The sequence below is a fragment of the Gloeophyllum trabeum genome (genome assembly GCF_000344685.1).
Source record: "Gloeophyllum trabeum ATCC 11539 unplaced genomic scaffold GLOTRscaffold_00018, whole genome shotgun sequence".
Classification (NCBI taxonomy): domain Eukaryota; kingdom Fungi; phylum Basidiomycota; class Agaricomycetes; order Gloeophyllales; family Gloeophyllaceae; genus Gloeophyllum; species Gloeophyllum trabeum.
In genome coordinates, this window is record NW_006920427.1 from 243,712 (window position 1) to 264,469 (window position 20,758).

Genomic DNA, 20,758 nt, shown 5'->3' on the forward strand with positions numbered 1-20,758 from the left:
TGCCGGTGCAAGACTCACGTGCCCGGGGTGGCAGCTGGCCTCCCGTGTCCGGACAATCACCGGCATTACTGACATTGACCTTCATCGGTGTCCAGACACCGTCCGGCATCCCCTGCTCAAACCCACCTTTTCTGTTGCACCTGCATCTCACCTCGGGAGTTGCAGTCTTTAGGGCCGTGCAAAAGATTGTAGGAAAGGGAATTCCCAGCCAATCAGAGCTCGCAAAATTCCCCTTCATACAATGTTTTGCACCCCCCCCCTAACGACTGCAACTCCTGCAGTGTCTATCGGTATTTTCGAGGGTCCTATTATCAGCCACATCGCCTCGGATCCAACCATTCGGAGTGCCAATTCACCAAAAGCGTCTGGATGTGAAAGATATTACATAGTTTGTTGAGGGCAGGTCAGATCTTTGACCGATCTTGCAAAAATGGCGGAGAAAGTGCGAACACACTTGGTCGCAAGACCCGCTCCCCAAGGTAGCGGGAATAGCACTTCGGGAGTTAGACTCTTGGGCCTAGCAAAAGATTGTATGGTAGGGATATATGAAAGATTGGCTTTTGTAAATGATTGTGGGGCTCACAAAAGATAATCTTTATTAAGAATTTCAAAGCTTGTAATATATATTTTCAGCAGTATTATCTTTGTTGATACATTATAATTAAATCTTTTAGATTCCCTTTTGACACTGGAGGATTTGTAATCTTTAGGGTTGGGCAGAAGGTTGTATGAAAGGGAATTCCCAGCCAATCAGAGCCTGTGGAATTCCCTTTCATACAACCTTCTGCCCAACCCTAAAGATTACAAATCCTCCAGTGTCAAAAGGGAATCTAAAAGATTCAATTATAATGTATCAACAAAGATAATACTGCTGAAAATATATATTACGAGCTTCGAAATTCTCAATAAAGATTATCTTTTGTGAGCCCCAAAATCATTTAAAAAAGCCAATCTTTCATATATCCCTACCATACAATCTTTTGCTAGGCCCAAAAGAGTGTAACTCCCGAAGTGTAGTCAAGCAGGACTAAGAGTACAGGCTACGGGATGCAACACAAAATGATAAGGATTCGAAGTACTTCTACAGTGGTTACAAGAGTCGGTGCATTAGTGGAGAAAGCGGGCCGAGGACGACGCGCACTGTGGCGCACAAGGACAGCTTGAGGTACGTTCACGAGACAACACAGAGCAGATGAATCATTCCAGTCATTAGACATAAAATGCGAACATTCACAAGGGCAAGAAGTTCACATCGACACCTTCGACTTTTTGAGATACGCAGCAGATATGAAGCGGAGACATGCTACCAGTTCACCCTCAAGGGCGTCGTCGCGATAACCGAGTTCCTCGATGTTGTCCTTCAAGGCGCGCAAGTTAGCCGCGGCCTTTTCGATAGTCTCTGGAAATTCCCCGTCGGACGGATAGGTATTCGTAAGACGGCGCTCCTCATTGACTAGATCATCCACTACGGAACGCTCCATCGACGCCGGGTTTAAAAACTCCTCTCTATTCTTCGCAGTGGCAGACATAGTCGACCGGCTAGCTTTTCGAAGCAACTTCAGGGCAGTGGCCTTAAGTAGTCCATCCCCACGTGAACCAAGTTCCTCTGCTCTGGGCGTCTTGTGCAGATTGGGGTATGAACGTAGGATATCGCGTATCCACTCCGGAATCAGTTCTTTGAATAGTGCCGCGTGGTTCTTGTGATGGAGGTACCGCAGAAATTCAGGAAAGACGTCCACACTTCGCAGCTTCAGTACGACTCGTGGCAGCTTGCCGGGGACTGGCGGGGGCACTCGAGACAGAGGTCCCACGTTGGGACAGTTGATGAGGAGCAGGAGGATGTTGACCGCGCATTCGCCACATGCAGGCATTTTCTCTGGCGGGCATAGTTCCGGGAGCCACGGAATGGAGGAAGAGAAGACGAGCATGTGCGTGGGCCGAACGATGGAAGGAATACTCTCCCTAGACGAAGTCTCGGAAGGACCACTCTGAGTAGAGCCAGGAGACCGAAGTCCCGAAGGGGACATCAGATCCTTGTCCCCTCCCACATCGGAGAGCGAGCCCACAAATCCAGAAGAATCGCATGTTCGTTGTTGAATCCAAGGTGCTGGGAGGGTTCTGGCCAATGGCATTACGGGTTTTTCAGGATCGCTCGGCAGCCAACGCTGGAAAACCTGATTCAACCAAGGCACTCTAACAAAGGGTTTAGGTGACATGCGGTGAGCCCATGAAAAGATCGCCACTCACTCTGGTGACACCTTGAGATTGTCCTTGATATCGGACAGGGAAAGTCTTCCGTCGAAAAGCTCGCTGAAAGACGTCGGAGCGGTCGCCAGCAAGCCCGAATGTCGTATACTGTCAGTTGTCAGGCTTCTGGTAGGGCTATCCGCCGCTGGGGGGTTAACCGCCACCCTCAGCTTGGGAAGGTTGGTGAGCATAAGTTGTACACCAGAGTACATTTTGGTCGATGAGGGCGAGTGACTGGAAACGACCAGCAGGAGTAGAGACTTAGAGTGTAGAAGCCTAAGACTGGGCGACCTTTATGTCTCTTCCAGGGTGCCACCCACCCACAGTACATGCCGCTTTGACATGGTGTCACGCTTGATTGTGGCAAAGCGTCGTACGCGTTCAGGCACCCGCCACTCAGAAGCCGATTTCCGTCAGCGCATCAGCCGTTGTCATCGCGCTTATAATATTAGTGAGACAGGGAAACGTAAAATTAATAGAGCTTCCAGGCCACATACCGTCATGAAGCCATGGTGAGCAGAACATCGTGAAGCATTATCGATGCGCCTTTGCCCTCTTGACGCGCTGGCAAAATAGGGCAAAAATATAGTACTTGCAGCAGTACTGCTACAGCTAAAAGAGGTTTTGCGTGAAGAAAGCCTTATAGAGCGAATATCAGTGAGCGAGCCAGTGAGCCACACGCGACAGCGAATGTTCATCAATAATCTTTCAAGTTGCCTTGGTCGAAACGCCCGACACTTACTAGGATAAGTAAGGGTAGGACGGGTCCATGTTCCGCAGGTAGACGCGTTAAGTGCGTCTTTGGAGTGTTGTGGCAGCAATGGGGCAAGAAATCGAAAGGCGTGGGATTGGCGTGGGACCGTGGCGCGCGGAAACCCGGCGCCGGATGTGTGCCCCGCATTTGGACTTTGTGTGTGTTCTTGTTGCGTTCAGCAGCATTCTGAATCCTGATGCAGTTGTCCTCCTTCGCCGACATACCAATTGAATTACTTCCCATCGTCTTTCAATTTATTGTCAAACCCTCCCATCTTGCTACACTCTGTCTTGTAAACAGCACTTTCCGCGACCTTGCGGTCTCCCAACTATATGAAAGTGTCCACATTTATCCATGGCATAATGAGGCCAAGACCAGGGTAGGAACTTATGAAAGCTTTGTGGTACATAGAATCTCAGACATGGTAGGTAGTCCAGTTATTTACGACACTTCGCGATAACGCGGACCTTGCGAGATACGTGCAGAAACTCGGTGAGTTCACGCCTCGACACTATTGTGTGCGTAATGAACATCAAAGTAGTCATTAAGGATTTTCCCAAGGCTCTCTCGACGGACAAGTTAGAAACAACATGGTCCACTTGCACCCATGGACTGAAGAACTGCGTGAATCTGAGACACTGTACTTGGACCAGGGACGGCTCGTTGGACAACGCAATCTTTGAGGCTCTTCTCCACTGCCATAAGCTCAAGGAGCTTGAGATCAACGGTCACCACGATGGCCAATACGACCCAGAAGTACTCTGTCGCTTCACTAGACTCAACAAGATCACCCTCATCATGCCCAGCTGGTTAGTCATAGCACAACTCCCTCGGTGGATCAGGGAGACCGGGCCAGCTCTCCAGTATCTCTCTATCATATGCAAGGTGATTCACTACTTTCTAGCGTAGATTGATGTATTGAACAGCCTTTCCAGGCCTCTCCTCTTGTCACAGACTCGCTTCTGGAGATTCTGGCACCCAACCTTCCGCACCTGGAGCACCTCTCGCTGCTCGGATGTCCTAAGGTAACCCACTCGGGGATCCTTGCTGTCCTCTCCGCAAATCGTGGCACTATGCGAGGCCTTGGTTTGGAAGGCTTGTCTCCCAACCTTGTACGTTTGCTCAAGTCAACGTAAAGGACTGAGCTGAGGATTTGAATATCCAGGACGTAGCGAAATTCGCCTCGTCTCATCAGGCTTTAAGCACACTCTCTGGCTTAAGTTCTCTCACTATGACCGTCCAGCGGCCTTTGAACACGTGGACAGAGAATGTCCTGAATCTCCTGCGAGAAGTCCCCTTGGAGCTGTTCCAGGTCTATTCTCCAGGTGGAGAGGACGTGTCTGTTCTTCCCGATGACTTTTGCTTCAGTTTGGTTTCCACCCATGGACCGCGTCTGAAGCGTTTCTCTGTCCACCGAATGCGAGTTACCCTCAACGCGGTGGACAATATCTGCAGTAGATGTCCTAAGCTAGAGCAGCTATTCATTGTGATGAGGAGATCCGAAATGGTGCGGAATGACAATCTTAGGTATCGGATTGCTGCTGATGGATCCACGTGTACAGCAACTACTTGCCCCCGTCCTAGCGAAAGCACGGAAGCTTCGTTCAGTACATGTCAACTTCCCTCTGGACGCAGGGACCGGCGTGAACCTCCTTCAGATCCAGGCAGACGTGCAGTCTATCCTGTCCGAGTGCAGCGGCTCGTCTGTCATGCAATTTGGTTGCAATACTCGGGTGTGGCAGGTCAGTCCCGGCGCCAACCTCCTCCTTGCTGCCTGTATGGATGCTCACATATCATTCGACGGGCCCTGGTAGGTCGAGCGCGAGGTGGTGAGAGGAGGTAACGGCGAACTTAGAGTCGAGAATCGTCTAGCGCGTTACGAAAGTCCGGAGGTGCCGGAACAGTTCCTGGTCCTGCGGGCTTGAAGCAGCGCATTTGTAGACTCACAGACGCTACTTAGTGGTGACTGATACGTCGCATGGCGTTTATGCTGAAAGAAAGATTATAACAAGTACAGGTCTACGGCGATCTTGCAATGCTTATAGCATTTTGCGCCTAGAGATTCGGAGTCGTTACCTCAGCCTTATCGTCAAGCACAAGTGCTGGCGCATCTGCATACCAGAGAAGACTCTTGAGGCATATTACTTGTTATATGGTATAATATCTAGCGTTCCAGAAGGGTATCTTGAATCCTTCGTCCACGAAATTTGAAGCATTTGCGGGCATCCTACAAACAGTTATTATTCTTTCCGACCTACAATAAGCTGGCCCCGGGCTTCTGTACCCCATATACGGTCCACAAACTTGTCATGAGAAGTGCATGTAAGTGTTCCATGCACGAGCGCTGCAGGAGAGTCAATTCCGGTGAAAGAGTCCGCTTCAATGTGTATTGCGCTCAGCTCGAGCTCGCGACGAAGCTCGAAATCCGTTAGGTCTAAGCCGCGATGTGTTCATCTCGTCAGACTCGTGGGCTTACCGGTGACTGCTGCAGGTGCATTGGAAGCGACGGTGGCAGTCGTGGTACCGACTGGACGCAGTGACCGTCGATGTCACCCAACAGGCACACGGTCGAGACACACTGATTCTCTTTTCTTGACTTCATCTGTAAAACTCTGGACTTGTCGGCGTAACTGTGATTTGTCTTCTTGCGCGTTCAAGTTTTGGCAGCAGGAGTTCATACGTTGGAACCCTTGAGATGAGACTCATATGTCGCAGGTCCAGGAACTAGAGGACGCTGTTCGCCCTCTTTTACGGCCTACGGAAGAGCTCAAGAATGTCTTGCAAACTCAAACGGATCGAATTCAGGAAGCTTCGGGCGATGACTATTCAAACTCGGTCTCAGAGGCACTAGTGAAGCGGAGGCTCTTGGCGGTGGTGTCGCATCGTGACGAAGAGGAGGGTTACGAGCAAGGATGGTTAGTCTTTTCCTCGTGCATATGGCCACGGTACTGTCAACTTCGAATAGCTATCTATTCCTGTACTTTTATTGTCTGCACATACCAGTGATCTAGAAGGCTGACACCCTTGTATTTATCTGTAGTTTATTAATATACAAGTTCAAGTCGGGCCTGTTCTTGAAGGGGGACTTGACAGTGCAGCAGGCTTTGCCTATCAATAGGACTTTCTCTCTAGCGATGGCTCAGACCCGCCATAGTACCATCGACCTGCGGCCTTCCGAGTCCCACTCGGCTCTAAGCCAATCTAGAACAGGTCAGGCATATGTAGCTAACATGCCGGCGCCTCAATTGCCCTATTAACGCGACTTTCGTTCGCGTAGAATTCTCCTTGAGTGTAACTGCCGGTGATGGGAAGGAGCCCCTGACTTTGATAACCCACGACATCCAAGGCCTAAAAGCACTTCTCGGAGAGTGTAAACGGTTGAAGGCTGAGGCAGGTACGCTTGCTACTCATTGCTATCTCGGGAAGATGTTATGGGTGCCAGAAACTCCTGCTGACTGTACGTACCCTACAGAACAGCGCGAGGCATCGACTGCCCCGAACACTTATTCTTGGGTACAGTATTATACCACCAAACACGTCCCTGTTTCACTATGTGCGTAACAGCGCATAACAACCGGGACTCCATTACACCTAATCTTCTTAGTGTCGACGATACCCCCCGATCTGCGTATAATAAACAGACCGTTGCATACGCGGCTCTCTCCTGCAAGCGCCGGTCTTCCCGGTGACGATGTGGCCGATGTGGAACTTGTTCGTGAGGAGTGGATTCTCAGGAAAGCCGAAGAACTGTGTTCAAAGGATAAACACGTCCAGCAGACCCGTCTAAGGTGCTTGCAGTCGCTGTCTCGGAAATCACAGGAACTTGACACGCCTCCATGGCCCAGACTTCGCATCGGCACTTTCAACGTGAATGGGAAGTTGCCTTCACAGGATTTGTCCCCATGGGTGAGAGGTGTATCGAACAGCGACAGTCCGCTGAACACATTGCCACCTCTGAAACCCGTCTCGCCTCTCGACCTGGGCGAGGTAAGCAAGAACTCTGAGCCGGTATGGCCAGACGAGTCCGGTAGGCACTTTTCTACCGTTTACATCATGCAATTCTAAGATCGCATTGAACTATGTCTTCCGACTGGGATCTCCAGAGAGACAATCTACTACGTCATTCGAGGTGCAATCCGTCGAATCGGACGATGAGTCTAGGACCACGGTCGAAACAACTTCTAGTGCCTCGACCACAGTCGTGACTTCTGTATCTACCGACTCTACTACAGACAGAGTCAATGGAGAGAAGGACAGCCGTCGAGCAGAGGAGGCGAGTGTGGAGGAGAGCGAAACTGATCCGGACCTGCTTGTTTTCGGGTTCCAGGAGCTCGACCTGTCAACGGAAGCGCTGCTTTACTCGTCCAAGACAAGTAGGGTGGACGCTTGGACAACAGCCATTCTCGCCAGTCTGGGAGAGAAAGGCGCTCTATATCACAAGGTAGCTAGGGTTCTCATATATCCGCTCAGTAATAATTACCCTGTCATATGACAACATTCTAGCTCGCATCCAAGCAGCTTGTCGGGATGCTTCTTATTGTCATATGCAAGACACGCTTGAAGGACAGTTTTCGGGACGTGAAAGTATGCGCCGTCGGGGCGGGTATACTAGGAATCATGGTATGCGCGGCCGTCTGAACTCACGTAGACGCTGCACCTCGACTGATGAAACCATTGCGTAGGGTAACAAAGGCGGAACAGCTATCAGAGTAACATACGAACCTCGGGCAAGCCCAGAAGCCTCGCCATCGCGTGCTATAACCGTGACGTTCGTCGACGCTCATCTCGCAGCATTCGACGAGATGATGGAAAGGCGCAATGCTGATTTCCACGACTTGTCTAAACGACTCGTCTTCGACGTGGTCCCTCTATCCTCAGATGCTTCGCTCGTGAATAATCTACCTACCACAATATATGATAGTGATGTGTTGTTCTGGATGGTAAGTCGACGGTTATGTGGTATTGTGTGAGCCCCCGCTAACACAGCACGACAATCGTCAGGGCGGTAAGTCATTGTGACCAATTCTACTGCACCGGTGATCCGCTGATTAGGGGATTATAAGACCTGAACTACAGGATAGATCTATCGGACAGTGACATTCGCACTTTGCTGAAATCAGAGCCCAAAGATCGAAACATAGAAAGTTTGCTGGCTTTCGACCAAGTCAGTGTCGAATCGGAGCTCATTTGCGGTAGTTTTGTATAACAATGGAAGTAGCTCAGATATAGTATGCGAACTGGTAAATCCTTCCAAGGTTTCACGGAACATGAGATTACTCGCTTGCCGTGCGTTCACCATAAACTCTCTTCTTATGCGAAATTGATGTTAAACACCGTTATACAGGACGTATCGCTTCAGTGCAGGCCTGCTCGCCGATGACCTTGGGTATGACATGAAGTGAGCGGTACAAGTTCCCATCATGTCTAGTTCGGGTCTCACCTGGGTCTATGTCAGGCGTAAGCCGGCCTGGACAGACCGCATATTGTACATGGCTTCTCCGAGGACAGTCGTTCGTCAAGAGTCGTATGCGGGTCATCGCGGGATTACATTCAGTGACCACAGGCCGGTCTCCGCCGACTTTCTTCTGGAGGTATGCAGTACACCTGAATGCCGCAGGTGTTGTGTTCATTGTCGCATCTTAGGTACCTCTTGTGGACAATGTACAGTTCAATGCAGCTGTCAAGACATGTTACCACAAAGTGGGTGATATGGAGGAAAGTGAACAGCCGCCCAAAGTCAAGCTTGACCAGACGTTATTGGATTTCGGCGTGGTATCGTACGTACGGATTGTTCTCTGGACGCGTAATTTCATTGAGAGGCAACGGTTCAGATACGAGAAGGAGAGCACAAAGGTCATCTGTTTGCAGAATACCGGCCAGGTGCGTCGTACTGTGGTGATACGACAGGCTCCACTCACTGCTCTTCAGAGACCTTGTGCCTATCGCTTTGTGCCTCTCGAGTCGGACGGTTGCATACGTAGGTCGAAGCGGCTAACAACGTACCTGGGGTACTGAGTGCGTAGCCTTGCAGATCCAGAGTGGCTGAAGATTGAGCCCATGACGGTCCGTCCCCCTTCTCACTTCGAAGTCGTTAACATTGAAATGATATCTGGTCCAGGGACTATTGCTTCCTGGCGAAGGGAGCAACATTTCATTGACTATCTGCATCGATAAACAGTCGGCGCCTCCCCTGAATATGCGACACGCTCGGCTCGATTGCACCCTGATTATGCATACATTGTTCGGCAAAGATCACTTCATTACTGTCCACGGAGACTATCGTGAGTTTCATGTACAGTGTAAAGCCAGACGATTAACCCTTCCCTGTCTCTTTTATCGTGCCCCCAGAGCCGACATGCTTCGCCACGACTTTATCAGACCTAGTCAGGCTGCCAGGACCAGTGCGGGAACTTAACAAAGCTGATCAGCTCCTACCTCAGACTCAGGCTGCCAATGCGCCCCGGGAAATCATGAGACTGATTAACTGGCTGATGACTCATGCCACTGATACTGTATGTGACTTGTCTTCCTCAGCTTGAAGTGTCGTTGATGCATGTCGCAGCGAGATCTCTTTCTTACTGCCGCTGATGAAGAATTAGTTACGAGCATCCGGGAGGTGATCGGTGTCTACTACCTCTTTGTACGGAGAACTTACGGATGGGATAGTCTCTTGACACGGGTTCAGAGTTTCCTTTCAAGCCTGGAACCGATGGGCAATATGACCGCACAATCAAGATTGCCTTCGGAGAGACTATGGTGCGGTTCTTAGATTCCCTGGTCGAGCCTGTAGTCCCGAGCCAGTTGCACTCCAAATGCTTGCAAGTCGTGGATCGCGACGAAGCTTTCGAGGTAAGGGTTCATTCGCAGCTCGTGAGTACGGGCGAACGGAATAAATCCGGATGCAGGTCTTGAACGAGTTCCCAAGCGAATCTGTCAATGTAAGATGTTCGCCAGCCAATAACGGCGACATTCGACTCACCCTTGCTCGGCATAGGTCTGGATATCATTCACGGCCTTCCTGCATTTCGTTTGCCAGCAATCCGATGACAAGACTGAAGAAACTTCTCCCACTCCACCAAGCAAAGCTCACATACTAGGTCGGTGGTCATTCTCACCAACTCAGCGTCAGCTTGCGCTCATTATGATCCAGCCTCCATCTTTGCGCCCAGTTTAATGCGTGATGACCCATCTGTATACCCTCCTGCCTCTCCAGTTGGAAAGCAGAAATTTGTACTCTTTTTCATTAGCTGATTTATTACCCATGCCATACCCGATCCCGAATATAAACGCGTTCTCTACAGACCCAAGCTCAGGCGCCAGGCCATGCTGCTATCGCCTCACTTGACGAGCGGGAGGGTATGTGGAAGTAAATTGCCGACGATTCCTCTATTGCTTCCTGGATACACGTGATTAGGTAGAATTACAGTATCTATGAGAACAGTTTCTTGAATTGCTTCTTCTCCTTATCCCTCTTCTCCTTCTGCCGCTGCTTCACCTTCGCGAGCTCGGCGGCAATCGCTTTATCATCAGGCACTAGCTTCGTAGCCTCAAGAAGATCCGCTTCCGCGCCTTCGTCGTCCTTCTCGAGACTGCGCGCCAAGGCTCGACGATACAGCGCTTTCGCTACGAGTAACGACTTTAGCCAACGAAAACGCACGAGTAACAGGATGAAATAGACACCTTTGTCCGCATCATTGAGCGTCATCTGCTCGAGCGCGCGGTCGGTGCTCTCGATAGCAAGCGTGGCGTTGTGTGAGCCGCCCAGTTTGATCGCTGCGAGCGCGATGTTGAGTAAGAGAGGCGAGAGGAGGATGTGGTACGAGTCCTTCAGCTCTGGCGGCGCGTCATCTGGTATGTCGAAGTATTTGTGGTCGACGTAGCGCAGTGCCTCTGCAGAAAACATCAGTTTCGTCTCACTATGTCAGACGAGCGGATGTACTTTGCCATTTCGCCAGGGCAGCGTCCACCTTGCCCTCCTTCCACAATTTCGCACCGAGGTCCTTGATGTCCTTCGCGATCTGGAGCACCACCTCGGGGTTCTCCGTGTCCTTCGACTCCTCGTCCTGGGGAAAGTCCTCGTACGGGTCGCCGTCCGCCGCGACGGGCTCCGCGGTGAGCGACGGGTCGTCCGGGGACAGCTGGCCGCACGCGGCGATGATGATGGGCTCGGTGGGCACGTCGCCCGAGCTGGTCGGGTGATTCTCAATTTGCCGCACGACGGACTTGCCCTTCACGACTTCGCCGAAGACGACGTGTTTGCCGTCGAGGTGCGGGGTGGGCATGGTGGTGATGAAGAATTGGGAGCCGTTGGTATTGGGTCCTGCATTCGCCTGTGCAATGCTGAATAAATCTGTCATGAAAGCTAGCAGTGGTTGAGTGGCTTACCATGGACAGCAAGAAGGGTTTCGAGTGCTTCACGGGGAAGCCCTCATCCTCGAACTTCTCCCCATAGATGGATTCCCCTCCTGTTCCGTTGCCAGCAGTGAAGTCGCCACCCTGTACCATGAACCTGGTCGCCCGTTCAGTCTCACAGCAACTTCTGGCATGCCTGAACGCTTACTTAGGAATAACACGGTGGAAAGACGAGCCCTCATAGCTCAGCTTCTTCCCAGACTTGCCGACGCCCTTTTCGCCAGTACAGAGCGCACCTTGCGCAGACACAAAGCCTCAGACTTACTCAGCAACCAAGAATACATATTACTTACGGAAGTTCTCCGCGGTCTTTGGTACCAAGTCCGAGTAGAGGCGGAAGATAACGCGGCCTACAGGCCTGCCCCCAATGGTTATGTCGAAGAAAGTCAGCGGTCGCTCGGCCGCATTCCCCTGTTCAGACGCCATGCTAGGATTTTCCGACAGACCCAAGATAGAGCTTGCTGTGAGCTGTATTCCTCTCAGGATGCGCGCCCGCCATGACTGTAGTGAAAGTACTTGTACAAAGACAATGGCATTACGTAACGACTAGTAGAAGCTGCTAGAAGACCCTACAGAGCCTACACCTCAATCAACATCGACTTCCATAGGCCGGAGGCTTGAAAGCAGACCCACAGTGCTCGAGTCCACAGGTAGATAACATCATGTTTCAAGAACCCCCAGTACTAGTCGACAATTGGATTATTGTTTCCAGGCGTTCACTGGAGTTTGTCTGGTGCTGTCTGAAGTGGACGCAGCTCCAGCCGACTTCAGAGGCGTTCAGGAGTACGTATGTAAAAGAAGCTGGACTTAAATTGTGGATCCCGTCCTATAGGTTTTCTTCAGACTAACATGTCTCTCGAACCCTTTCTGGTACGCAGTCTGTCGACCAGGCGAAATGGGCGCATCACATCGCTTTTTCCTAGGTTCAGAACGCCCTCTTAGGTGACACCGATACCATAGCCAGCGATAACAGAGCGACACGAACATATACATTGCTGGTATCGAAGACAAGTACAATACAATTACAAGGGTACCTAACACCCCGTGCTGGCTCGACTAGATAGATCCAAGCAAGACCAACAGAATGACTATAACATTTCTTTAACTTAACTGCTCTGATCGCGCATGATTACTCCCCGATTACTTGGAATTAGCCTCAGCCACCTTGTTCTTGATCTCCTCGACGACGGCAGGCTCGGCAACCGTGCTGAGATCGCCGAGCTGGTCGCCCTCGCCTGCCACGATCTTGCGCATGATGCGCCGCATAATCTACACCCGCCATTAGTTCGCCGCGGGCAGAAGCAAGCGATGGGCCGTACCTTTCCGGACCTCGTCTTGGGCAAGTCGTTGACGAGGTATATCTTCTTGGGTGCGGCGAAGGGACCGATCACCTTCCGGACTTGCAAGGTCAGTTCCTTGACGAGCGCGGCCTCGTCCTCGTCGTATGTGAATTCCCTGTGCGCGTATTGAGAACGGAACCCCTTACTGAGTTAGATCATTCACTTACGGCTTCAACGTCACAAAGGCATGCACAGCCTGGCCGGTCAGGTCATCCGGCGTCCCGATAACTGAAAGCATATCATATCAGTAAGCCGCGTCACAAGAAATACTGTCACGATAAAGAAATTTAAACGCACCAGCAGTCTCGGCAACGCCCTTGTGCATGATCAAGGCCGACTCAATCTCGGCGGTCGAGAGACGATGCCCAGAAACATTGATGACATCTGCCACATCACAGGGCCCGTCAGCACCTCCAATACAATGCTCGACACCAAGACAATTATCCACCCACCATCCACCCGACCCTTGATCCAGATGTATCCGTGCTCATCACGAGCGGCGCCGTCTCCAGTATAGAAGACACCTGGGTAGGGCTGGAATATCACATGCGCAGGCGTCAGCCAAGCTACTCGGACGGATACGGCTTAGTGCGGGGTAAGCGCGAACCTTCATGTACGTTTCCAGGTATCTGCGGGGAATGCGGGGTGAGAAAGGAGCGGAAGAGACAGGAGAGATCGGGCGATCGCGTACCTCTGGTGATCTTGGTAAACAGTTCTGGCAATTGAAGGCCAGGGAGTCTTGAGGACGAGCACGCCTTCGACATTGTTGCCCGTTAATTCCTGCAAGCCACAAAACTGATTTTAGGATTTCCGATTACCGTTAACGAAGATGAACCCACCTTGCCAGTAGTGGCGTCCAAGATGGCGGGTTCGATACCGAAGAACGGCACGGTCGCAGAGCCTGGCTTAGTCTCGATAGCGCCAGGGAACGGAGTTACAACAATCGACCCAGTTTCCGTTTGCCTGTGATTGAATTCTTCGTCAGAAAACTGGCTAATGGTCCATGGCATACAAGCATCACTTGCCAGAACGTATCCACAATCGCACATTCCCTTTTGCCAACATGGTCATTATACCAATGCCATGCCTCGGGGTTAATCGGCTCCCCGACACTGCCCAAAACCCTCAAGCTGCTCAGATCATGCTTCTGTACGTGGTGCTCGCCAAGGCGGCGCAATAGACGTATCGCAGTCGGTGCAGAGTAGAATTGCGTCAGCTTGTGCTTCTCGACGGTCTCCCAGTAGCGGGAGGGCGTCGGGTACACGGGGGTGGACTCGAAAACCACGGTGGAGACACCATTGCAAAGCGGACCGTACACAATGTAACTGCGAAAGGCAAACGAGTCAAATCACCGCCTTTCGAGATAATTGAAGTACGGGTAGACTCACGTGTGACCGGTGATCCAACCGATATCTGCCATGCAAGCGAAGCGGTCGTCTGGGTGGACATCGAAGACGTACTTCACAGTCAACGCAGCACAGAGGAGGTATCCACCAGTGGTATGGACGACGCCTTTGGGCTTGCCCGTCGAGCCGGAAGTCTGCCAGAGAAGATCAGACAACAATGGCATGAAGATCGTCGTCGGGACTCACGTAGAGGATAAATAGCGGATCCTCCGCAGACATGACCTCCGGCGGGCAGTAATTCGGCACCTTGGCCGTCTCCTCGTGCCACCACTTATCCCGCCCCTCCGTCCACGGCACCTGGTTCCCCGTCCTCTTCAGCACCAGCACATGCTCGACGACGGGGCACTCCTTGAGCGCGGCGTCGACGATGGCCTTGGTCGCGATCGTCTTCCCGCCGCGCTTACCCTCATCCGTCGTGATCAGCACGCGGCTCTTGCAGTCCTGCACGCGGTCGCGCAGCGACTCGGCCGAGAACCCGGCGAACACGACCGAGTGGATCGCGCCGATGCGCGCGCACGCGAGGAACGCCGCGACGGACTGCCAGGTCATCGGCAGGTAGATCGACACCGTGTCGCCCTTCTTCACGCCGAGGTTCTTGAGCACGTTCGCGATGCTGCACACCTCGCGCAGCAGCTCCGCGTAGGTGATGTTGCAGCCCTCGTCCGGCTCGTCGGCCTCGTAGATAATTGCAGTCTGAAACGAGGTCGATGTGGACGGTGCGAGCAGGGCGAAAGGATAGGGGGCTTACGTGGTTGGGATGCTTGAAAGCCCAGCGGTCAACGCAGTTGTAGGAAGCATTCAGGCCCCCGTCCGGGAACCAGACGATATCGCCCGTCTCGAATCCGCCAGCTCTGACAGTGTGGAAGGGGCGATCCCAGTGAAGAGTCTCGCGGGCCATCTGCCTTCCATGTTAGCCTGCGGTGAAACCCAACCCCTCAGCGAAACTCCGCACCTTTGCCCACCACTTGTCCGACTCGTGGCCGACCGTCTCCTTGTGCGCCCGTTTGTAAGCTTCGAAGTGCGGGCCGACATGGGGCACCTTGTGGCCCTGCTTGAGACGGGGCGCGATAGGGTGCATCGGGACCTTGGGGACGTCGGCGACGTTCTCCTGAGCGACGTCGCCGTTAGCGCCGCTGTTTCCGTTCACTTTCGCGGGGGGAGGGGTGCCAGGCATGGTGGTGGTGGTTGGGGAGAGACGGAGAGGGGACTGCTGACTCGGACATGGCTGGGGTTTATTTAGGCTGTTTTAGTAGTGAGCGTCTCCCCTGCGTTTCGCTCGTCCGCGTGACACGCTAAACACTGATGCGGGGTAATCTCCTCTCGATCTTGCCATTTACCGCCATTGCCATTCGTTCTAGGAAACACGGCTTGCATGGAATATCTTTGACCAGCCCAGCCGTAACGAGCAGCGGCCGAAACCATTCTGTCCGATCGGACTCCCGACCTTTTAATTATTCTTCCACGGAGTTCTACTGTACTTGTCTATACTACAACCGGGTCTAGCTGCCTGTCTGATTGGCCTCTAAAGCCAAGTGGAGGAAATGCGGGGAAGGAACGTAGGGCGTGCTCGTATAGGCCGTCTTGTCGAGCACGCTGCGAGCAGATATCAAATCGAATCATACATACCGTCAAGGCCTCGCCAATTATACCTCCCAGCACGTCAGAGTTCAACGAGAACTTCCTGATGCACGGTGTTCTTGAGACGCCGGCCAAAGCCCATATCCAGTCCGCGATCCACGCTAGGGCTATCTTAAGCCCCTCCTGGAAGTGTTTCTGTGGTAGTGTGACCGAGATATGAATGTCGCAGCACCATAGAGGACATAGAGAACCAAGCGAGGTGGACTGTGTTTGCGAGAAGCAGGAGCGTCATAGGCGATCAGGGCAGGTGATTTAAGAAGTCTGGGGAAGGGGAAGCACGAGAACGCCCTCCGTCGGAGGCCAAGGCGCCACGGAACCCAATCAGCCTCCGAGCATTGCGTCCGCCACGGGCACATCGTTGGCTCAAAGTGAGCGCGACGACGGCGGGGGGGCGTGCACCAGTGCGCCTCCCCGCGCTGCCAGCCAATTGCGAGCGTGATATCGACGGCTTTCGTGTGGGGTAAGAGCGGTCCTCCGTCTTGCCCCACCTGTGAGTCGCCTGGATAAAAGCAAGAGCGAGCCGGCACGTACGAGACTATTAGGACTGGACGGCGCACCTAGGAGTGGGCGGGCGCAGAGCGGTCATGGGTTGCGTCCAAGCTCGCCTCGTCGCCCATCGGTTCCGCAGTGTATGCCATCCGACAGGGGCTTGCACTGCTTGCATGGACATAGGCTGAAAATGGGAATTGTCGGAAAACAGAGGGGCGTCCGTCGATCGATACGTCGGAAATGGTATGTACGAAACGAGTCGGACCCAGGGACAGCTTGTAATTGGGCACTACCGATTTAGATGTACGGCCGTTGATGAATCCCTTGCTCGAAGCTGACACCATGCACAACCCACCTGTGCATTGAACAGCTGAAAACTTACTTCTGTCAAGGTTGCCAATATTGCAATATTGAAGCTGTCGAGTCAGCCGGTCTTACGAACGTGGGGATTCAGAGGAAAGCTTAAGGACGACAGGATGCGCGTGCCCCTCCGAGTCATAGTGCACAAGTACAAAACTTTTCCTTGTCGCCGATGTGTTAGACTCCTATCACAATATCATGAGGACCGGTCGCAGCCTGGTAGCTAAGTGGTCTCGAGTCTCCGAGACACTCGAGCATCGAGGAGCCCACGCAGACGACATACTTGAAGACGCTTAACGTGTTCTGAATACGGAGTACAGTTGGTCTTTAACCACTTTCTTTGAACAGGGTTTTTGCAGTGCTTTGGATGTACCACGAGATTACAGCTGTTTTGTAATTGCGAGTCATAGGTGCAAGTACTAGTAATGAGGGGCATATACGGGGCAGGGGTCGCAACAAGCCTTGAGTTATAAAAGACCTTGCATTGCACTTGATCGGAGTATCGAACTGCTCGATCCGACTGCATACCAGTGCCACTAAGTACTGGAGACATATGACGGAGCAAACAGTCAAGAGGATGCTAACATCGAAATTTGGTAATATCCGAGCGAGCCTTACTCGTCGACTCGACTCTCGCCCGTGCGGACATGCTCGAGAACGAGGTTCACCTCACGTTCCGATATCTGCGTCAAGTGGTCCACCCGCATATTGTGCTTGGAGGCCCTGTCGAAATCTACGAGTCGTAGATCATACGTGCGGCGCGAGTGAGGAGAAGGCCAGGTGGCGATGGCGGGGCCAATAGGACGTCGTTGTAGCACAGGGCTGGGTTACGGACACCCATCTGCGCTATATCCCTAACCGCGCCCCAGAGATCGTCCTTGATTTTTTGCGGGATCGGCTCGCCGAGCGGAAGCTTGTCTCCGAGGCGTTCCAGGAGGACGATAGATATGGGCAGCTTCGTCGTGCCGCGCCGCTTCCAGGAGAGCACGTCGACTCGCGGGGGAAGCTCTGCGAGGAAGCGCCCGTAGCAGCGCGGGATGCTCACGCCCTGCAGACACTCATCAAGCTCTTCGTAGACCCATGCTTCCTTCGCCAGTTCGTCGCAGCGGTCGCGGCTGGTCACTTTCACAACGAGTGGTGGAACCTTGGCTGGTACCGAGCAGTAAGACACACTGACGGCGTACACACAGCCGATGCGGCCTGCGCCAAGCTGGTCTGCGATGGACATGTCCAGCACGCCGTCGGCTGGGGGTGACAGGGCTGATGGTGGCCGCTCTGGCAATGTAGCTTGCAAGCCGGGTCCGGTCGTGTGGAAACAGACACCATCTTGCATTTCAGAAGGAGCGGAAGTGAACACGAGAGGTACTGCCCGTCCTTCGTGATCCTTTGCTAAGCCGTGGACTACCAGGGTGCTTATAGCATTTTGGAGCTGAAATTGGTGTTATCGCCTGCGTCGTCTGAATGGTAGTCTAAGTGCGTACCAGGAATAATGACTCTCGAATCATACTTGTCTGCAGAGACGCAAGCAGGGACCCACAACGCAGGTGCGCAGCTTCTTTTACGTACTCCCAGTAGTTTAACCTGGACGCCTCCGGGAGTGTCTGGAAAGTCCCTTGCAGACATTACAGGCGAGCCCCGAAGACGTCCAAGAAATATGCCTTCGACATGATGGATCCAAATTTTCAAGCAAGCGGGAACCGTCGAATCCTGTAGGTAGGAGCTGGTAGAGTCCTGCCGCGGTAAAATCCGGCCCGCATACCGGCCCGCGGGCGGGGGAAGCAGCTACGGTACTTGCAAACTAAAAACTCCAAACCAGCACCGTATGAAGGTGAAGCTCAAGGATCATGCGAAATTAAGACCCGCTAATATAACTTACAGCGCTCAGAGTCAAAGATAGCAGCAGGCTCCCATCTGCTTGTCCTTCCGATGTCGATGGCTTATCTTATCTGGGTCTGCACGGCTCACGACAGGCCTCCAGCAGCATACTGAGCCAGCACTGGAATGAGCTCTTCCAATCTTCCAGCCTCGCAGCATGCAGGCGATGCGTATCCCGACCTGTACGAGGCGGGGATTCCCGAGCTCCAGGACGGTCTAGCGAACGGTCGATTCACAAGCGTCGACCTCGTCAAGGTGAGTACTCGTATACCCTGATGGAATGTGGCCGAGCTTAATCCCGTCGCCAGGCCTACCTAGCTAGGGTTGATGAGGTTAACCTGAAGGGACCGGCCTTGCGAGCGGTCATCGAGACAAATCCGAGTGCCCTAGCGCAGGCAGCGGATTTGGACAGGGAAAGGAAAGAGAAGGGCTCTCGCGGGCCCCTTCATGGTATACCCATCTTACTCAAGGACAACATAGCGACCCTGCACAGCGAGGGTATGTAGCAGTCCCTTGCCCGTAGAAGTCGCATTCACGGTTAGGTTCCCTAACGCAGGCATGAACACCACTGCAGGTAAATCCACGCCTCAAAGCAAATAGCTGACTGCCATACGATACTAATCCATATTCCTCACAAGGGTCCTACGCCCTCCTCGGCTCAGTCGTCCCCCGCGACGCCGCCGTCGCCGCCAAGTTGCGCACAGCAGGCGCCATCCTCCTCGGCAAAACCAACATGTCCGAGTGGGCCAACTTCCGCGGGCAGGTCCCCTCCGGCTTCAGCGGGCGCGGGGGACAATGCACGTGCCCATACTACCCGCTCGTCGACCCCTCCGGCTCGAGCTCGGGCAGCGGCGTCGCCGCCGCTATCGGCCTCGCGGCGGGGACGCTGGGAACGGAGACGGACGGGAGCATTACCAGCCCGGGGAGTAGGAACAATGTGGTGGGCGTGAAGCCCACTGTCGGGCTCACGTCCAGAGCCGGTGGTATGCGCTCCTCCGAAATCCTGCCACCTCCCGCTCCGATGTGACTGATCATGTCGGGGCTCTGCAGTGATACCCATATCCTCGCACCAGGACAGCGTCGGGCCGATGACGCGCACCGTGACCGACGCCGCCATCCTCCTCAGCGCGATCGCAGGGCCCGACCCGCGGGACACCTACACCCTCGCGCAGCCCGAGCCCATGCCGGACTACACCGCCGCCCTCCGCGCAGACGCCCTGAAGGGCGTGCGGCTGGGCGTACCCCGGTCGTTCGCCGCGCGGCCGAACGAGGAGGCGGAGCCGCAGGCGCATATCGTGAGGGCGTTCGATGCGGCGCTGGAGGTGATCAGGGGCCTGGGCGCGGAGGTCGTGGACCCGGCGGAGTTCCCGCATGCGGAGGCGGTGAAGGCGGGGAGGGATGATGAGCTGTATGTGATGACCGTCGATCTGAAGGTGTGCTGCCCGTCCTTGCGCTCGGTGGACTCGGGACGACCCTCGTGTGATGATAGGTGGACTTGAACAAGTACCTCGCAGAGCTGGTGGAGGTCCCCACGGGCGTGAGGGACCTCGCGGACCTGATCAAGTTCAACGAGGAGCACGCGGAGCAGGAGCTCCCCGCGCCGTACTGGACCGACCAGTCGCGGTGCGTCTGCGTTTATGATCATTTGATTCCCGCCGCTCACGAGCAACACCCAGGTTCATCCAAGCGCAGTCCCTAGAAGCAGACGAGAAGTACGAGAAGATGGTCGACGCGAACTACGAGCTCGGCCGGGCGAGGGGCATCGACGCGACGCTGCAGAAGTATAACCTGGACGCGATCGTCCTGCCTACCCACGGCAAGTACACTCCGCCTTGACCCTTCTGCGTCACCTTCCACTCATAAAAAATATCACAGGCTTCGCCTCGATGCCCCCTGCGATAGCGGGGTACCCTCTCATAACCGGTACGCCCCCTTTCCCCATCCTATCTCTTCACCACAAGAGTACAGTGTACCCATCGGCCCATGCTGCATATAGTTCCCCTCGGATTCCAACCGGACGACCTCGAACCCGCCGCCGCAGAACCCGTCCGCAAACACGGGCCCGGCGTACCCTTCGGGCTCGCGTTCATGGGCACGGCGTGGAGCGAGGCGAAGCTGCTGGGGTACGCGTATGCTTTTGAGCAGGCGACGCAGGCTCGGCTGATGAGAAGGGCGTACGAGGAGGCTGTACCGAAGACTCAGCTAGCGGATGTCGTTGGTAGATAATCGAACGAAGC

General features: G+C 53.7%; 8 protein-coding genes across 8 annotated transcripts; 4 read left to right on the forward strand and 4 right to left on the reverse strand.

Moving 5' to 3' along the window:
• Positions 1-1,247: 1,247 nt before the first annotated feature.
• GLOTRDRAFT_133570 (uncharacterized protein) lies at positions 1,248-2,459 on the reverse strand (the record flags this gene model as incomplete). The annotated part of the gene is made up of 2 exons (XM_007872524.1): positions 1,248-2,193; positions 2,248-2,459. The coding sequence occupies 2 exons, from the start codon at positions 2,457-2,459 to the stop codon at positions 1,248-1,250; spliced, it is 1,158 nt and encodes a 385-aa protein (XP_007870715.1).
• Positions 2,460-3,197: 738 nt separating this feature from the next.
• GLOTRDRAFT_49961 (uncharacterized protein) lies at positions 3,198-4,926 on the forward strand (the record flags this gene model as incomplete). The annotated part of the gene is given in 7 exon segments (XM_007872436.1): positions 3,198-3,380; positions 3,430-3,523; positions 3,543-3,886; positions 3,937-4,113; positions 4,167-4,508; positions 4,564-4,734; positions 4,816-4,926. 7 exon segments carry the CDS (start codon positions 3,198-3,200, stop codon positions 4,924-4,926), a joined length of 1,422 nt encoding a protein of 473 aa, XP_007870627.1.
• A 781-nt stretch (positions 4,927-5,707) lies between these two features.
• Positions 5,708-8,403, forward strand: GLOTRDRAFT_49816 (DNase I-like protein; the record flags this gene model as incomplete). The annotated part of the gene is made up of 12 exons (XM_007872426.1): positions 5,708-5,916; positions 6,042-6,211; positions 6,279-6,395; positions 6,474-6,554; positions 6,606-6,789; positions 6,847-7,045; positions 7,254-7,442; positions 7,505-7,621; positions 7,684-7,945; positions 8,065-8,165; positions 8,220-8,287; positions 8,361-8,403. The coding sequence occupies 12 exons, from the start codon at positions 5,708-5,710 to the stop codon at positions 8,401-8,403; spliced, it is 1,740 nt and encodes a 579-aa protein (XP_007870617.1).
• Positions 8,404-8,490: 87 nt separating this feature from the next.
• On the forward strand, positions 8,491-10,252 carry GLOTRDRAFT_50045 (uncharacterized protein; the record flags this gene model as incomplete). The annotated part of the gene is made up of 11 exons (XM_007872446.1): positions 8,491-8,592; positions 8,645-8,791; positions 8,909-8,978; positions 9,033-9,064; positions 9,120-9,282; positions 9,350-9,513; positions 9,564-9,599; positions 9,668-9,850; positions 9,907-9,939; positions 9,996-10,098; positions 10,152-10,252. The coding sequence occupies 11 exons, from the start codon at positions 8,491-8,493 to the stop codon at positions 10,250-10,252; spliced, it is 1,134 nt and encodes a 377-aa protein (XP_007870637.1).
• A 107-nt stretch (positions 10,253-10,359) lies between these two features.
• GLOTRDRAFT_66537 (cyclophilin) lies at positions 10,360-11,907 on the reverse strand. Its single transcript, XM_007872525.1, has 6 exons — positions 11,707-11,907; positions 11,562-11,649; positions 11,387-11,510; positions 10,941-11,331; positions 10,682-10,891; positions 10,360-10,624 (listed from the first exon to the last, which is right to left on the reverse strand). The coding sequence occupies exons 1-6, from the start codon at positions 11,837-11,839 to the stop codon at positions 10,431-10,433; spliced, it is 1,140 nt and encodes a 379-aa protein (XP_007870716.1). The 5' UTR covers positions 11,840-11,907; the 3' UTR covers positions 10,360-10,430.
• A 420-nt stretch (positions 11,908-12,327) lies between these two features.
• GLOTRDRAFT_101671 (acetate--CoA ligase) lies at positions 12,328-15,381 on the reverse strand. The gene is made up of 13 exons (XM_007872526.1): positions 15,112-15,381; positions 14,908-15,057; positions 14,346-14,852; positions 14,142-14,293; positions 13,779-14,078; positions 13,593-13,716; positions 13,445-13,533; positions 13,361-13,382; positions 13,206-13,287; positions 13,051-13,137; positions 12,921-12,981; positions 12,733-12,868; positions 12,328-12,682 (listed from the first exon to the last, which is right to left on the reverse strand). Exons 1-13 carry the CDS (start codon positions 15,331-15,333, stop codon positions 12,554-12,556), a joined length of 2,061 nt encoding a protein of 686 aa, XP_007870717.1. The 5' UTR covers positions 15,334-15,381; the 3' UTR covers positions 12,328-12,553.
• Positions 15,382-17,379: 1,998 nt separating this feature from the next.
• On the reverse strand, positions 17,380-18,269 carry GLOTRDRAFT_133575 (uncharacterized protein; the record flags this gene model as incomplete). Its single annotated transcript, XM_007872527.1, has 3 exons — positions 17,380-18,075; positions 18,128-18,157; positions 18,213-18,269. 3 exons carry the CDS (start codon positions 18,267-18,269, stop codon positions 17,380-17,382), a joined length of 783 nt encoding a protein of 260 aa, XP_007870718.1.
• Positions 18,270-18,647: 378 nt separating this feature from the next.
• GLOTRDRAFT_49794 (amidase signature enzyme) lies at positions 18,648-20,747 on the forward strand (the record flags this gene model as incomplete). Its single annotated transcript, XM_007872425.1, has 8 exons — positions 18,648-18,776; positions 18,830-19,019; positions 19,078-19,095; positions 19,160-19,504; positions 19,572-19,954; positions 20,011-20,144; positions 20,198-20,341; positions 20,483-20,747. 8 exons carry the CDS (start codon positions 18,648-18,650, stop codon positions 20,745-20,747), a joined length of 1,608 nt encoding a protein of 535 aa, XP_007870616.1.
• Between the last annotated feature and the right edge of the window lie 11 nt (positions 20,748-20,758).

Excerpts from the sequence above, each read along its gene's own strand:
- GLOTRDRAFT_66537 (XM_007872525.1), bottom strand. The coding sequence starts at position 11,839 with ATGGCGTCTGAACAGGGGAATGCGGCCGAGCGACCGCTGACTTTCTTC. Across the intron at positions 11,332-11,386 it reads AACCCTTCTTGCTGTCCATG|GCGAATGCAGGACCCAATAC; the intron begins GTAAGCCACTCA and ends AGCATTGCACAG. Across the intron at positions 10,625-10,681 it reads GCTCAATGATGCGGACAAAG|CGAAAGCGCTGTATCGTCGA; the intron begins GTGTCTATTTCA and ends CGTTACTCGTAG.
- GLOTRDRAFT_101671 (XM_007872526.1), bottom strand. The coding sequence starts at position 15,333 with ATGCCTGGCACCCCTCCCCCCGCGAAAGTGAACGGAAACAGCGGCGCT. Across the intron at positions 15,058-15,111 it reads CGGACAAGTGGTGGGCAAAG|ATGGCCCGCGAGACTCTTCA; the intron begins GTGCGGAGTTTC and ends CATGGAAGGCAG. Across the intron at positions 12,683-12,732 it reads CCAAGACGAGGTCCGGAAAG|ATTATGCGGCGCATCATGCG; the intron begins GTACGGCCCATC and ends TGGCGGGTGTAG.